The sequence below is a fragment of the Pelobates fuscus genome, chromosome 7, assembly GCF_036172605.1.
Source record: "Pelobates fuscus isolate aPelFus1 chromosome 7, aPelFus1.pri, whole genome shotgun sequence".
NCBI lineage: Eukaryota > Metazoa > Chordata > Amphibia > Anura > Pelobatidae > Pelobates > Pelobates fuscus.
In genome coordinates, this window is record NC_086323.1 from 49434548 (window position 1) to 49451991 (window position 17444).

At 43.4% G+C, this 17444-nt stretch overlaps 1 protein-coding gene across 2 annotated transcripts in view; it reads right to left on the minus strand.

The window, feature by feature from the left end:
* The window catches only part of TNR (tenascin R), a 450249-nt gene that overhangs the window by 136416 nt on the left and 296389 nt on the right, over window positions 1–17444 (minus strand). For both annotated transcript variants that reach the window (XM_063428241.1, XM_063428240.1), the window contains exon 4: window positions 9654–10124. In XM_063428241.1, coding sequence (XP_063284311.1) covers window positions 9654–10124 — 471 coding nt within the window. The remainder of the gene's footprint in view (window positions 1–9653; window positions 10125–17444) is intronic.

Consider the following 17444-nt stretch of genomic DNA (forward strand, 5'->3'; position numbering starts at 1 on the left):
TGTATCAGTGAGCTTGTAGTGTGCTTGTGTATATTAGTGAGCTTGTGGTGTGTATCAGTGAGCTTGTAGTGTGCTTGTGTATATTAGTGAGCTTGTAGTGTGCATCAGTGAGCTTGTGGTGTGCTTGTGTGTGTATCAGTGAGCTTGTAGTGTGTATCAGTGAGCTTATAGTGTGCTTGTGTATATCAGTGAGCTTCTAGTGTGCATCAGTGAGCTTGTGGTGTGCTTGTGTGTGTATCAGTGAGCTTGTGTGTGTATCAGTGAACTTGTGGTGTGCTTGTGTGTATCAGTGAGCTTATAGTGTGCTTGTGTATATTAGTGAGCTTCTAGTGTGCATCAGTGAGCTTGTGGTGTGCTTGTGTGTGTATCAGTGAGCTTGTGTATATCAGTGAACTTGTGGTGTGCTTGTGTGTATATCCGTGAGCTTGTAGTGTGCTTGTGTGTGTATCAGTGAGCTTGTGTGTGTATCAGTGAGCTTGTGGTGTCCTTGTGTGTATCAGTGAGCTTATAGTGTGCTTGTGTATATTAGTGAGCTTCTAGTGTGCATCAGTGAGCTTGTGGTGTGCTTGTGTGTGTATCAGTGAGCTTGTGTATATCAGTGAACTTGTGGTGTGCTTGTGTGTATATCCGTGAGCTTGTAGTGTGCTTGTGTGTGTGTATCAGTGAGCTTGTGTGTGTATCAGTGAGCTTGTGGTGTCCTTGTGTGTATCAGTGAGCGTGTAGTGTGCTTCTGTATATCAGTGAGCTTGTAGTGTGCATCAGTGAGCTTGTGGTGTGCTTGTGTGATTGTCAGTGAGCTTGTAGTGTGCTTGTGTGTGTATCAGTGAGCTTGTGGTGTGCTTGTGTGTATATCTGTGAGCTTGTAGTGTGCTTGTGTGTGTATCAGTGAGCTTGTGTGTGTATCAGTGAGCTTGTGGTGTGCTTGTGTGTATCAGTGAGCTTGTAGTGTGCATCAGTGAGCTTGTGGTGTACTTGTGTGTATAAGTGAGCTTGTAGTGTGCTTGTGTATATCAGTGAGCTTGTAGTGTGCATCAGTGAGCTTGTGGTGTGCTTGTTAGAGGGCTGAAATATTTTTTTCCAGGGCTGCTTTCTGTTCCCAGTCCGGCCCTGTCTACTGTATATCAAAACACCAGCAATGATAGCCAACTATAGTAAGGTAGTCGAGCAAGGATACTTCTTGTCTCGATTTTACTATCGGGTCACCTACCTTGGTTTGTCCGACACTGGCAACCATAGGTCAAAACAAGTTAGTCTAAGAAACACGACTAACCTGTGATACCAAAATTTATCTACCCATACAGTTCGCCTAACATCGGCAACTATGGGGAATAACCTCGACCTTTTCCTTCATTGACCATAATTTTTATAGGTATGTATGCCTAACCCGGAGGGAGGCACACTGTAATCCGACATTCTTCTAGTCGGTATACGGCTCACCCCCTCCACTAAACCGATACCCGGCTACTCTCTTCTCTCACACTGTCCACTAGGATTGTATACCCTAGTAAATGGTTCCATTTAGGGACCGGTGGTTTGAGCTAAAGATTGGTCGGTGGTACTCTCCATGTCAATACATGGCTTTCCTACTCTCCAATTGAGATATCTTTGGGGACGTACTGACTCTATGTAGGACATCGGTACTGTTTTATCTTAAAAACTATACGTACACTACTACCGTTACCCCGTGATATTTGATATCCCTTACTGTTATCTGCCTCATCTACTGTTGGGTTACTTGTCACCATACCGATCATAGTTACCGCTGTGGTACTAATTACCAGCATATAGATTAATTGCGGCACTTACAGTACTTGCCCAGTTTATGACATTAGGGCACTGTCAGGGACCAGGAACCAGACAGAGACAGAAGTAGATGCAAACACACCTTTATTAATAAATAACAAATAATAAACAAAAGCAAAGTCCAGGAATCAAGCAGGGGTCAGTCACCAGAGCGGGTAGTCAGACAAGCCAGGATCAGGAGCACGGAGAGCAGCGGAGTCAGGAACAAGGCCGGAGTCAGGAACCAGGATCAAACAGGAAACACAGGAACAAGGAGACTTCTGGGAAACAGGAAACCACGCAAGGGCAAGGAGGTTCTGGGCTTAGCTGCTTAAATAGGCAGAACTGATTAGCAGCAGGGTTGATTACTACTCACAGGTGAGTAACCGTGGCAACAAGAAGAAGCAGCTCATAGTAATTGCAGCTGCAAACTCAATCACTGGAACAGAAAGGTTTGCTGTTTAAAACTGTTTAAAACAGCAAAGAAACCCTGACAGTACCTCCCCCTCAACGATTCCCCCCATCTCTGTTGGTGGGTCCGGGCTTCATGGGGAAGCGGGCGTGATAGGAACGAAGGAGGGATGGTGCATGGACATCAGATTCTGGAACCCAGGAGCGTTCCTCTGGACCGTATCCTTTCCAGTGCACCAAGTATTGGATCTGTCCTCTGAAAAACCGTGAGTCAATGATGCTGCGTATTTCATATTCCTCATGATTGTCAATCAGAACAGGACGTGGCACTGAGTTGGTGTAGCGATTACAAACCAACGGTTTCAAGAGGGAAACATGGAAAACATTTGAGATGCGCATGTTAGCAGGAAGGTCAAGTGCGTAAGCTACAGGGTTAACCCTTCGAAGTATACGAAATGGCCCAACGTATCGGGGTGCCAGTTTTTGTGAGGGAACACGGAGGCGTAGGTTGCGGAAAGACAGCCAGACCCTCTCTCCGACCTGATAGGTAGGTGCAGGAAGGCGTCTGCGGTCGGCCTGGAGTTTGTAGTTCTGCATTGCGCGTTGCAAAGAACTCTGAACCTGCACCCAAGGGGAACGGAGTTCCCTGAGATGTCCCTCCAATGCCGGTATCTCCTGTGGCAAGAACGGATCAGGCAACATGGACGGTTGAAACCCATAGTTTGCCAGGAACGGGGATAGCCGGGAGGAGGCATTAATCGCACTATTGTGGGCAAACTCCGCCCAGGGTAGCAGATCAGACCAGTTGTTCTGGTGGTCAGAAATGTAGCAACGCAGAAACTGTTCCAGTGTTTGGTTAGCTCGTTCCGCTGCACCATTGGATTGCGGGTGGTAGGCCGAGGAGAAGGAAAGCTGAATTCCCATTTGCGTACAAAAAGCTCTCCAAAATCTGGACACGAACTGGCTACCCCTATCTGAGACTATCACTTTGGGTAACCCATGCAAACGAAAGATCTCCCGACCAAAAATTGTTGCAAGTTCCTGGGAAGTTGGTAGTTTTTTCAAGGGAATGCAATGCGACATCTTCGAGAATCGGTCAACAACCATGAGAACGACTGTATTGCCACGAGAGACCGGAAGATCTACGATAAAATCCATGGACAAGTGGGTCCAGGGTCGTTCACCATTAGGTATGGTTTGCAGGAGACCCACTGGAGGGCGTCGTGGGGTTTTGTTTTGAGCGCACACAGGACAGGCAGCTACAAAAGCGGTGACATCCGAACGGAGACTAGGCCACCAAAATTGCCGGGATACGGACCAGATTAACTGGTTTTTGCCTGGATGTCCAGCTGCTTTGGAGTCGTGGTATGTACTCAATAGTTTCGTACGGAGGTTAATAGGTACAAAACAACGGCCATTAGGTTTCTCTGGAGGAGCATTACTTTGTGCAGCCAGAATCTCCTCGCCTAGGGGTGAGGTGAGGTTAGTACGGATGGTTGCCAGTATATGGTCCGGAGGAATCACAGGAGTAGGGGTTATCTCCTCTCTAGATGGAGGGGAGAACTGTTGAGACAAGGCATCAGCCTGGATGTTTTTTGTACCGGGCAAGTAAGAAACCACATAATTGAATCTTGATAGGAAGAGAGCCCATCTAGCTTGCCGGGGGGAAAGTCGCTTAGCTTCAGAAAGATATGTTAGATTCTTGTGGTCTGTGAGTATGAGGATTGGCACTGAAGTACCCTCAAGAAGGTGCCTCCATTCTTTGAGAGCTAAAATTATGGCTAGAAGTTCTCTATCACCAATCTGGTAGTTGCATTCCGCCGGGTTCAATTTCCTCGAGAAATACCCGCACGGATGCCTGGAACTCTCTGGGTTAGGACGTTGAGACAGGAGGGCGCCCACTCCTGTCTCAGACGCATCGACCTCAAGAATGAATGGTAAGGCGGGGTTAGGGTGTGCCAGTATAGGGGCAGCAGCAAAGGCGACTTTGAGAGACTCAAAGGCAGTAATGGCTTCCTGTGACCAATGCTGTGGATCAGCATCTCTCCTGGTCATGTCCGTGAGAGGTTTAACCAAGGAAGAAAAGTTGCGTATGAACTTCCGATAATAATTGGCGAAGCCCAGAAACCGTTGTATAGAGCGAAGACCCGTAGGTCGAGGCAATTTAAGTACAGCCGAAAGTTTCTCCGGATCCATAGAGAATCCAGTATCTGAGATAACATATCCCAAGAATGTAACCTGTTTGCAGTGAAACTCACATTTCTCCAATTTGCAGAACAGACTATTTTCTCTAAGTCTCTGTAGAACACGAGAAACGTCTGCGTGATGGTTCTCGAGAGATGTGGAATGGATCAGAATATCATCAAGATAAACCACCACACATTGCTGCAGCATATCTCGCAGGACGTCATTTATAAATTCTTGGAAAACCGCCGGAGCATTGCAAAGACCAAAGGGCATTACTAGGTATTCGTAATGGCCGCTCCTGGTGTTAAATGCGGTTTTCCATTCGTGGTCTTCTTTTATCCGGACGAGATTATATGCCCCTCTCAGATCAAGTTTGGTGAAGACCGTTGCTCCCTTGAGGCGGTCAAATAATTCCGTGATTAATGGAATGGGGTAGGCATTCTTAATAGTAATGCGATTGAGACCCCTTTAGTCGATACAGGGTCTCAACTCGCCATCTTTTTTCTTTACAAAGAAAAAGCCGGCCCCGGCAGGAGAAGATGACTTCCGAATAAAACCCTTAGACAGTGCATCGGTAACATACTCCTCCATGGCTTGATTTTCTGCTACAGACAGTGGGTAAATCCGGCCCCGGGGAGGATTGGTACCCGGTTGGAGTTCGATACCACAGTCATACGGACGGTGTGGTGGCAGAACGCTGGCTTGACCCTTGTCAAATACATCTTGGAATTCTTGGTACTCAGCGGGTAAGGAAGAGGCAGAACATGCGCCCAAAACTTTGACCGGTTTCTGGAGACAGGACAATGTGCATTGCTGGGACCAAGATAATATCTCAGCTTTGCGCCAATCAATTGTGGGGTTATGCTTCTGTAACCAAGGGTATCCCAAAACAACCTGGTAATATGGAGAGGAAATGACCTGGAATTGGGTCGTCTCATGATGTAGAGCCCCTACAGCCAGAGATATGGGCACGGTTTCTTGGGTCACGTGGGTTGGCTGTATTGGTCTGCCATCGATGGCTTCGAAGGCTAGTGGGGAGTTGCGAGACTGTAAGGGTATAGAGTGCTTTGCTGCAAATGCACAATCTATAAACAAGCCTGCGGCCCCAGAATCAAGTAACGCCCGGGTTTCAATGGATGAATCAGACCAGGAGAGGATAACAGGCACCAAGGGTTTGTGCACACATATCTCTGGGTCTGCAGAAAGACCACCCAAGATCTGCCCCTGACAGTATCTTGGGTACGGACCCTTTGCCGGACGGATCGGGCAAAACTTTAACATGTGACCGTGGTGTCCGCAGTATAGGCACAGGCCCTCCCTCCTCCTAAAGGCTCTCTCCTCGGCCGAGAGGCGTGAGAAGCCTAACCGCCTTGGCTCCACACAGACAGAGGACTCAGGACCAGGAGGCAAGGGAGGTGAGGGAGGTTCGGGTGGGCAAGAAAAGCTTGGTGTCAAATTTACAAGAGGCCTCCGCAGGCGCTCCTTGGATGAGGATCACTCTCGGAGTCTGATGTCAATGAGGGTGACAAATGATATCAGTTCCTCGAGATCTTTAGGTAATTCTCTGGCTGCAATCTCATTTTTAAACACATCGGAGAGACCTTGTGCAAAGGCAGCCACAAGAGTCTCGTTGTTCCAGCCACCCTCTGCTGCCATGGTACGGAATTCACTGGCATACTCGACAATAGTTTTTGTGCCCTGAGAATTAGACATGAGTAGTTCGGCAGTAGGGGTGGAGCGAGCTGGAATATCAAAAACCCTATTGAAGGATGCAACAAATTCAGGGTAATTGTAAATAATAGGCTTCTCCGCCTCCCAGAGAGGTTTTGCCCAAGCTAGGGCCTTTTCAGACAGCAAAGAAATCATGAAGTGAACTTTGTCACTGTCTGTAGGAAATGCCTGGGGCAGGGTTTCAAGGTATCCTTTAACCTGATTTATAAATTCTCTGCACTGTGCTGGGTCGCCCCCAAAATGCTGAGGGAGCGGGACAGACCCAGTCATTTCTCTAGCCGCTACAGGTTTGGAGGTTACAACCGGTGCTAGAACAGGAAGTGAGGCAGAGGTGGCCGCAATCGCAGGCTGGCCGGGTACTGGATCCAGATGGGCATACTGGTCCAAATGGTGGTTCTGCTGGTCCCACTGGGTAAGCAGGTTAGGTATAGGTGTCTTGCCTGTACTATCTGTATTCATGGCCCTTGCGTAATGTCAGGGACCAGGAACCAGACAGAGACAGAAGTAGATGCAAACACACCTTTATTAATAAATAACAAATAATAAACAAAAGCAAAGTCCAGGAATCAAGCAGGGGTCAGTCACCAGAGCGGGTAGTCAGACAAGCCAGGATCAGGAGCACGGAGAGCAGCGGAGTCAGGAACAAGGCCGGAGTCAGGAACCAGGATCAAACAGGAAACACAGGAACAAGGAGACTTCTGGGAAACAGGAAACCACGCAAGGGCAAGGAGGTTCTGGGCTTAGCTGCTTAAATAGGCAGAACTGATTAGCAGCAGGGTTGATTACTACTCACAGGTGAGTAACCGTGGCAACAAGCAGAAGCAGCTCATAGTAATTGCAGCTGCAAACTCAATCACTGGAACAGAAAGGTTTGCTGTTTAAAACAGCAAAGAAACCCTGACAGGCACCTATAGTAGTTACACGTAGTATTTAGTTGTTTTTTGACACACTAATTTTTCCTTTCCGTGTGTGTCTCTGCACTTTACTCTTTACCTTTTTCGTTATATTAGTTTTCACTGTATTTACCCCACTCTATTAAAGGGTATTTTAACTGTTCATTACCTATTGCATACACTGCGATCTATATCCTATAGGACAGATTTCTCTCTTTTTCCGTCTTTCCACATGGGCACGCTGGGCCCACAAGCATAAGGGCCCCACAGCATTGCCCATGTACAGGGCCGATAGGACCCCTGCTTACTTGTTTTGGGCCTTCTTGGGCTGGTGGGGAGATCAAAGATCTCCCTCACCAGCCAAAAGGCTCTTTGTTAGAGAGAGGGAGGGCAGGAGGGAGAGATGATCTGGGAGGCAGTGGCAATGCTCAGACACAGCATTCTGTAGATCTATAATACGCACCACCGGACCACCAGGGTTGGCAGTGTCCCCCTATTCCAAAGGTAAGAAGAAGGGTGGGGGCGCTGATGGGGGACATGAAGCTTTTTTTTTTTTACATTTTAAATAAAAATAACAAACAAAAAATCCCTTTTGCCTATCCACACACACCATCCTTCACACACACAGAGCACCCCTCTCTCACACACACAGAGCACCCCTCTTACACACACAAAGCACCCCTCTCACACACGCACAGCACCCCTCACACACAGAACACTCCTCACACACACAGCACCCCTCTCACACACAGCACCCCTCTCACACACAGCACCCCTCTCTCACACACACACACTGCACAGCATCCCTCTTACACTCACAGCCCCCTAAACACACAGAGCACCCCTCTCACACACACACAGCACCCATCACACACACACAGCACCCCTCACACACACAGCACCCCTCTTACACACAGCACCCCTCACACACACAGCGCCCCTCACACACACAGCGCCCCTCACACACAGCACCCATCACACACAGCACCCCTCTCACACACACAGCATCCCTCATACACACACACAGCACCCCTCACACACATACACAGCAACCCTCACACACAAACTGCACCCCCTGTGTGTATTCAGCAGTTTGTGTGTGTGTTTTGCAGTCTGTGTATGTATTCAGCAGTCTGTGTACATGTATTCAGCAGTCTGCATGCATTTATTCAGCACTCTGTGTGAATGTATTCAGCAGTCTGTGTGTATGTATTCAGCAGTCTGTGTGTGTGTGTATTAAACAGTATATTTAGGCGTTTAGCAGTATGTGTGTGTACTCAGCAGTCTGTCTGTATTCAGCAGTTTGTGTGTGTCTATTCAGTAGTCTTTGTGTGTGTATGTATTCAGCAGCCTGTGTGTGTATACAGAAGCCTATGTGTATTCAGCAGTCCGTGTGTGTGTATTTAGCAGTCTGGGTATGTATTCAGGAGTCTGTGTGTGCATATACAGCAGCCTGTATGTATTCAGCAGTCTGTGTGTATGTATTCAGCAGTCCATGTGTGTATGTATTCAACGGTCCGTGTGTGTAGGTATTCAGCAGTCCGTGTGTGTTTATTCAGCAGCCTGTGTGTGTATTCAGCAGCCTGTGTGTGTTACAGCAGCCTAAATGTATGTATTCAGCAGTCCATGTGTGTGTATTTAGCAGTCTGTGTGTGTGTATTGCATGAAAGTATTGCATTTGTTGGAGGTACCAATAAATATAAGCGTAATTTTATTGATAATTTACATTTTTATTCCTGTGACTGGTTGAGTAGGCAGGGCCCCAGTGCACTGCTTTGCCTTGGGGCCCATAATGTTAAGATGGCACTGGCTGTCTCTCATACTGGCTGTTCACCCCATACTATGTATAGGCTATATTTTTTCCTTTCTGCTAAGCATGTTTCTATGTTTTGTTTTTATTTTGTATTGGTAGGTTTTTATATCTATTTTGGGTAGTGGGATTTGTTCCGGTTGCTATGGCGACCTGATTTTGTTGTCCTACTTGTTACTGAGTCCGTACTATATATATATTATACCTGTCTACTTCTCCTTTTTTGGGGAGATATTCCTTTCTTTTTGTGATATGTTTTTTTTGTATATCTCTTTACTCTTTCTTTTTCTTGATTAGGATATTATAGGATATTATATATATTTTTATTTCAGGAGTTATTTTAGGGTTTCTATGGTAACTAGGTGCTGGCCAGAATTTGTTTTACAGGTAGTAGTGGGCTAGGACTTTGTCTGATTTTGAAAGGTCATTGAGCATTCTTATGGACATTATCCTCAAAATTAACATTTACTATGTAAGTTTGTTTCATTTTTGCAAACATCTTAATATATTGAATACATTTTCATATAACACAAGATTACAAAACTGATACACAAGTAAACCAGTATTTTTCTGTCAAATTACTCCATAGGCATTCTAGGAATCTTTGGTAGGGGTGTAAGGAGACATGGCAGCTTGTGCAGAAGTGTTAATGCTTTCTTGTTTTTAGGCGATAATACGTTCTCTGATCTTTCCTACTAGATGGATGTGTTAATTTAAACATTAGTGCCTGACAAATCAAGGCAGAAGGGAATTGGTAAACTGCAAACAAATTGTCAGTTGCTATATTTGATACATATCCCCACTGAAGATTCCCTTAAAATATCAGCTTAATTGCTTACCTTCAGTACAATCTTGACCGGTGTATCCCTCCTCGCACTCACAGACACCATCCTGGCACTGCCCTCTTCCACTGCAGGCATTCACACACCACATGCGTCCACAGTCCTCTCCGGCATAACCGTCCTGGCAAACGCAAGTCCCATTGGCACAGCGCCCTTTTCCTAAGCAGTCACCTGGACATCGAAGTTCTGTGCAGCCAAGGCCGGTGTATGGATCTTGGCACACACACTGCCCATCCTGACATTGCCCGTGCGGGCTGCATTCTTCTGGGCACAAAAGTTCCGTACACCATTCTCCTGTGTAGTCCGGTTCACACACACAGATGCCTTCTATGCATGTGCCTCGTGCGGAGCAGCCCAGGGGGCACAGTGGTTCTGAACAGTTCTCTCCACCCCAGCCTTGACTGCATACACAGGAGTCCATGCTGAAATTTCCATGCCCGCTGCAGGGTGGTGCAAATTCTGTGAGGCCTGGGGAAATAGAAAGAAAACGTAAAAACCCCAACAAAGCTGCTCATGACAGTTGTAATAATACTATAGGTTTACTTGGCTTAGCTAGAAGAATGCAAAACCTGTCTTAAACAAATTCACAACGACTAATATTTTCACAAGGCAAGTCAATTTGATAATGAGTCATTGCTGACTTTACTTGTTGTTGGCATGGTGATAGCAGCACCGCCATAGTGACATTAAATTGGCATACTTTTTAAATACTTAAGGTTGACATTTTTTACTCCCACACTGTACGTTCATATGAAAAGGGTCCTTTTCGGCTTTTGCACCTATTAATATAATCTTGTCTGATGATTATATATTCCCCACTTTATAATTGTAAATCACTGTGGAATATGTAGGTACTGTATAAATGATGATAATAATAATAATATATCTCCTGGTCCTAGAACCTCTGGTATTATCCACCTTTGCTTAGCAAATTGATTCTCTTTTGTCACGTTCCTCTTTTCTAATTTTTGTTCTTCTCTTCCTGTATGAAAAGACAAACTCCAACACTGAGATTCCCATTCTATGTAACCTCTGTTAGTAAGCTGCCAACTCGGTCAAATCCCTGAATGTAAGCTAAGCGCTTTGTGAGGAGAAAAAAATGCTATAAAAATGACATTATTGTAATTATCATTATGTAAGTAACGACCTTCGTCATCGTCTGTTAAAATACAGGTTAATCAGATAAGACAATATTATCATTCTCAGTTGGGTGAATTTCTTTCATGTGCTGATTAACGCAAGCTAGCCAATTTAACTCATTTTAAACCAATTTCCTACAAGTCCTGTTTCATGGGTCAACCTCATCTCCAGACTGATTTCGTAAGTGCCACAATCTATAACTCACAAGTCAATTTCTTACAGTGGTAATAAAAAAAACAATCATGTAATAACTCAGGGACCAAAGACAGACATCAGTCACTCTACAAAACCTGAGGTTTTAGCTAATCATACAACATTCCTCTTCTAACCTTCTAAATACTCATAAAAATGTATTCATGTTCGAAGATATTTTATCCATAATGCATTGTGCCAGAGGACATTATGACTTTTATGAAACATCACCATAGTTATTTCCTGATATTGTGCGTACCGTTTTACACGGATGAACAGAGCTTACAGAGCTGATATGTTTCTTTGTGCTTTGCTGCAAACACAAGCTTACAGGAACTCTCCAAGAACCAAAACTAGTCAGTGTGCTGTAGTGGCTATGGTGCCAGGAGTGCCCAGGTGCACTCCCAATGTAAATAGTCAACTTATTTGTTAATCATATTACAACTTACCCGCAGTCTGCTAACTGGTGGTCATCTACTCCACTGGAAGCTCCTGAATATCAACTGTTTGCGCTCAACCAACGAGCTGAGTCCTGCAGTGCTAACTAAGAGCAGGAAGCTTCTGGGTCTTAGTGGAGGAGTTGACTGGTGCCCAACACATCTCAAGTAAGTTGTCAAATGGTTTGACTACTTTGAATGGAGGGGCACCACACAATAACAACTACAGCGCAATGCAAAGAGTATAGTGCTTGGAGTTCCACTTAAAGTAGAAGACAGGTTGTTTATAGCAACAACAAAAAAAGCATCACATGGTAAGAGTATCCCACATAAACACAATATAAGAAATCAAGATTTTCTATGTAAGAGGGTACTTAACAAAGTACTTTTTAAACAAGGGTGGCTGAACTTTGCTTTTTGGATTTCGCACCTCTACAGCAGCTGAAGATCTCCTTTGTGGCCACGTAAAGAGCATTGTATCAATACAGTCCTAGGTATAGTTTTCAAAGGAATCCCTGTTTATAGTATAACTCATATATAACTTAATAAGAATTACTAATAAAATGTTATGCAGTATGGGAAGGGGCATATGCAATTATATTATAGATAATGGGGTTTATACATGTGTATACTTTTTGTATAATTATATTGTTTTAGCACGGATGCTTTTTCTAATTACTGTAAATTTGCATATGTGACAACGCATCTGACGAACCGGTACTCTTCGTATTGATGACTACGAGTAGCTCTCTACAAAAACGAAGATGTACATCAATAAGTCCCTAGCATTCTAATCAAAGCAGTTTGTGCAATCACATCCAATCGCTTCCCTCTGTCTGATCTCTCATATGTCCTCATTGATTTCTATTGATTTACAATGTTTCTTCTCCTTCCCACGACAGTGTTCGACTCTGCCTTATCTTGCATTATCTGCAGTATATTGAAGTTTTCTTTACTTCAAAAAACTTTAAAGGGAAACTGTCACTTTTAAGGTAATTGCACATGCTAATGGATAACTAAAAGTTAACTAGAAATTCTTCTTTTATTCATTTTGTTTGTTTTTATTTAATCCCTTAAAGACCAGGTGTAACCTTTTGCAGTGTTCGCAATCTGCTCTTTAGACCTTTTTTTTTTTAGCTTAGAATGTTCTGCAATTTTGCTGTGGCATTTCCAATCTGCCCTGCAGACTTTAATTGCATTTTTTTCACGATACAATTCTGAAAGAATACTTTGTTATGAATTCCAAGATTTAAAAAGTGCAGTTTCATCTAATGTGAAGCTGTTCTGGTTCATGCTGGCATCTGATACATATCAGTGACCTGAGGAAAAATATGACAGGTTTGCACGCACCCTGTGAACATCTTACTCTGGTCTCACCTTTGAGCCTCACATCCAGCATGTTGCCAAATCCTGTAGATTCCATCTTAAAAACATAGCCCGCATCTGCCCCTTTCTTGCACCAGATACTACCAAGGAGCTCTAGTAATTTCCTGCATGGATTATTGTAACCCTCTCCTGATTGGTCTTCCCAAAAGCCGTACTGCACCCCTACAGTCCCTAATGAACGCTGCTGCTAGACTGATTTTCCACTCTAGTCGTTTCTCTCACACCTCATCCCTCTGTCAGTCCTTACATTGGCTTCCTGTATGCTATAGGAGTCAATTCAAGGTACTAACGCACACCTATAAAGCACTGAACAACTCTAGCCCCTCTTACATCTCCTCACAGATCCATAGGTATGTCCCTTCTCGGTCTCTCCCCTCTGCCCGTGACCACCTCCTGTCCGTTGTCCGCACCCATACGGCCAACTCACGCTTGCAGGACTTCTCGCGGGTGGCTCCCTTCCTACGGAATAGCCTGCCTACCACCATCAGACTCTCCCCTAGTCTTGCATCTTATAAGAAGTGCCTTAAAACCCATCTCTTTAGGAAAGCTTATGGCCTCCAAGACTAACCTCTACCTCACATACCTGTCTCTTGCCCTCTCCTAAAGGGCAGCCCACCTTATTTGACTGCAAATTCCTGTCCTAATGTGTTTTACACCCCACCTCCTATAGAATGTAAGCTCAATTGAGCAGGGTCCTCTTCAACCTATTGTTCCCATAAGTTTATTTGTAACTGTCCTATTTATAGTTAAATCCCCTCTCATAATATTGTAAAGCGCTACGGAATCTGTTGGCGCTATATAAATGGCAATAATAATAATAAAAGGTGTATTTAAATTTAGGTCTGCCACATGCCTTAGTCGTAGTAACTTCATCAAAGGCATTTACTATGATGATGCAAAATCAGTACTTTTATTGAGAATTAAGCCAGGGAGTGTTAATAAGCTGATATTGGTCAGACATGCAGGTCTATTGCTGTAGTACGATTCAATGGCCACTAGGGCTAGGGCGTAAACTAGCATAATGAAACACGTCATAACTTGGTGAATAACAGACAAGCAAATGTATTCAGTAAATGAGAGTAGTGGTAGAATTAGGGGCACCTAAACATCTGAAGGTGTCTTTAAGTGCAAAAATTCATCCACCGTAGGTAGTAAGTTATTTATCATGGGGTATTCAAGAATAACGGGAATTACAAAGTATAGTCAAGACTGGGTACAGGGAAATAAGCTTGATCCATGTATAAAACTTTGTTGTGTTAAGCACAACATAGTTATAAAGTTGCCTGAATGGTGGCTCTATCTCAATGGGCATGGTACCATTTGCGTGAAGTCACAATAGTCCTCTAAGTGACACGCAGTCCCGGGAATCATGCTATGTAGGCACGAGGATCTGGTACAGGCTATAGCCATGCCTACCGTCATCTCTTACCATTTTCCCAATTCATTTATCTTTCACCTTCTCCACCTCCACTCTGCCCCTCCCTTCCCCTTTATTTTTCACTTTCTTCCTTCACCCCTCCTTTATGGGTAACTTCGTGGTAAGGGTGGAGCTGCAAGTAAGTGATCTCTAACAGCATCCATGTGGACCACTAACTGTGACTGGTCTTAGAAAATGGTAGATGAAGTATTAGGAAGAAAAAATTAAGAAGTTAAAAGTGAAAGGTGAATAATTTTCTTACGGGCAGTTTGTGGTCTGACGTGAGAATTAGTGGGGTTAGAGAACTCCAGAGCAAATAAGTCTGAAAATATTAAATTAGAAAATGTATGCAAAAAGACATGCTACCATAGTTTTAGTGACTGCTTATTTTACTTCATTCCAACAAAAGTATCACATGTAACACTTTCACTTGCGTAAACCGTTTACTGGGATGGGACTTCAGGTGGTAGGATGTCTTCCAAGAAGTGGTGGTCATGTAGACAAACTGTGTCAGGTTGTAGATGCCTTAAGAAGCTAGCTGGGCAGCAATAGCCCAGGTCTGCAAATTACATTTTACCCACTAAATTGATGTTTATACCTTCTCATCCTTTCTAGTACAAAAGGAAGGAGAGCTAAAAGAAATGACAGGACCTAAAAGTTCCATAAGGGAAAAAAATAAATGTCAGGCATGTATTCATTCATCTTCCCTGCTTCCCCCCTGTTTCTTGAATATGGAGGCTTCCCTTGTGTGTTTTCTAAGCATTTTCCACTCTTCTTGCTTCCCTCATGTAAATTCAGATGAGAACCAATTTTAAGCATCCATCAACCTGACATTAAGACTTATGTTTTCTCACAACTTAGTCTGACTGCGGGGTTTGACCCAACGAGCTGCCTCTACCTTCTTATACCTTACGGAATTTATCGACTATCATAAAGGTTCTTGGATATAGTCCAAACTTCAAATGTTTTCTTACCATCTATTAAGGGTAAAAGCAAAAGATAAATAGATCAGGGAAGAAGGGAACGGTTATTCATTTTGTGCAATAACCTCGGTCAAAAATATGCTTGAGTTGTATTTTAATATGCTAATGGAAGGCAAATTTGCTAAGAGCTAAATTATGGAGGCACACGAGATAATCAAACAGTCTAAGTAAAAACATGTTGCAACGGTAATATTGTCACAGTGTTTGTTCTGTTTATGGCCAATGCTCAGAAAGTCACAAGCTGGCTGGGAATAGTGTGATTTGTTGTAAATGCAGCCTAAGGGTAGCAGACTGCCTCACCCTCTGTTGAACTAATGTATCTGTTGCTGCTCATTGATGTTTCTGTACTAAACAGTAAACAGTGAGCCATTGAGACGTGAGATTATTTACTATCTATTTTTGCATGCTGATTGCCACGCGTTATCTGCCTAAACCCATGTATATTTTGTTAGAGGGATTAACTGTGCTGGTTCTCCGGTCTGCTGTAGGGCTGAAAACCTATGGCTGCACGATACCATAATTGCTACACTATGCTAATGACTGAATGGTGTTTGGCTAAAAAAATCAAAAAAACTGCCATGTCTGCAGATGCTGCGTACTAAATCAAGCCAATATACGGTATTATCCTAGTGAATTGGAAAATGATCAGTTCCCCATACTGAACAGAACAGCACACCAGATGCAATAAGCTGCACAAGATTCTCCAAATGCTAAGGTCTGGATATTATCACATAGGTGAAAAAAAGAACTATCTATTAATTCAGCTCACTGACCTAGACTGACCTAGAGGTGACCAGAGGAGCAGTTTATATGGAAATAGATAGCAGTGAAATCAGTCAGGAGATTAAATGATTTTCCACAAGGGAAATTCTAACAATAAATAAATGACCCTGCTTGAATAAAGGTAAGTCTTTCAGAAGCCTAGTAATTTTAATTGAATGTCTTGGTTTTAAAGTTAGAACCGTAAAAGTTAATTAAGAAGGAAAAAACTTCAGTAGTGATGGTTACTATCTGTATCAACTGCTGTTCACTGAGTAACATCTACATCAGGGTCAACAAAAGCTAAAAAGAGGTGAGATGTCAGTCATCTAGAGTAATTAAGGGACCACTCCAAGCACCATAACTACTTCAGTTTACTAGTCTTTACGGTTGCCGGAGGGACTAAGTAGTCAAATTGTTGAAGAATTATTTTACAATGTACGTGGATCCCACCGGTCACCTGATGCTACCTGCCATGGGGCCTTTTTAATAATTGTAAACTATGATCACAGTTTTAGAATGCATATTACGCTTAGCATGAGGAGTCGTTGATATTCTGTCATAAATATCAGACATTTGTATCTATTGCACCTATATTCCAGATTCCTCAGCCTACTACTGAACAATACAATTCCAAAATGATATATTTAGTCACCTGCAGATACACTGTGGCCTACTACTTTACAGAGTAACGAATTTCATGGTATATTGCTTTAGAGACAACTCAGATATTCAAATGTTTTTTTTTTGCTTTCATTAATATTTTAACGTGCATATCTTTGCCTTCAGCAGAGGGTTATAAACTAAAAGTATTTCTGTTGCAGCTATTTCTCATCTCCATATACCTTTCACAGTCGGATACAACAACCCAGAAAGCCCAAAGGCCATTTATAAACTAGGCATTAATTACATATATGTGCGCAATCCGGGGGAGAGCCCTTGATCCAAAATACAGGTTATTATGGATTTACGCCATTTACATTTGCTATTACAGTGTATGGAGTCAATTGTAAAATGTATCTGTAACAAACTTTATAGTTCACATAGGTCAAAACTAAACGGGCTGGACGATGTACAGCTGGTAATTTGAAGGTTCGTAATTCTGGAAAATAAATCAGTACACTAATTATGGGTTGCTCCTAAAACTATAAGACCTTGGGTGCTCCAGAACCTCTGGGAAAGCAGAGCTTCCTTTCACTGCTCTGCTTTTAATTACTCATACAAGGAACGACTTCAAAATGTAGGACAATGTGGACCACAAGGGATTTTGCAACACTTGTAGTTTACCAAACAGGCTTTTTGTTGAGGACAAGTAATCGTTCATTAAGGCTAAAAAGGGGAAATGGAAACATATAGTTTGGGGAATTCACCAAATAGCTCTTCTCTAAGTTCTATGGTTTTAAGTATTTTTAGACTAGTATTCACATGTTGCTGCTCTGATTCGAACATGTGCTTGACGCCAGTTTGTAGATAA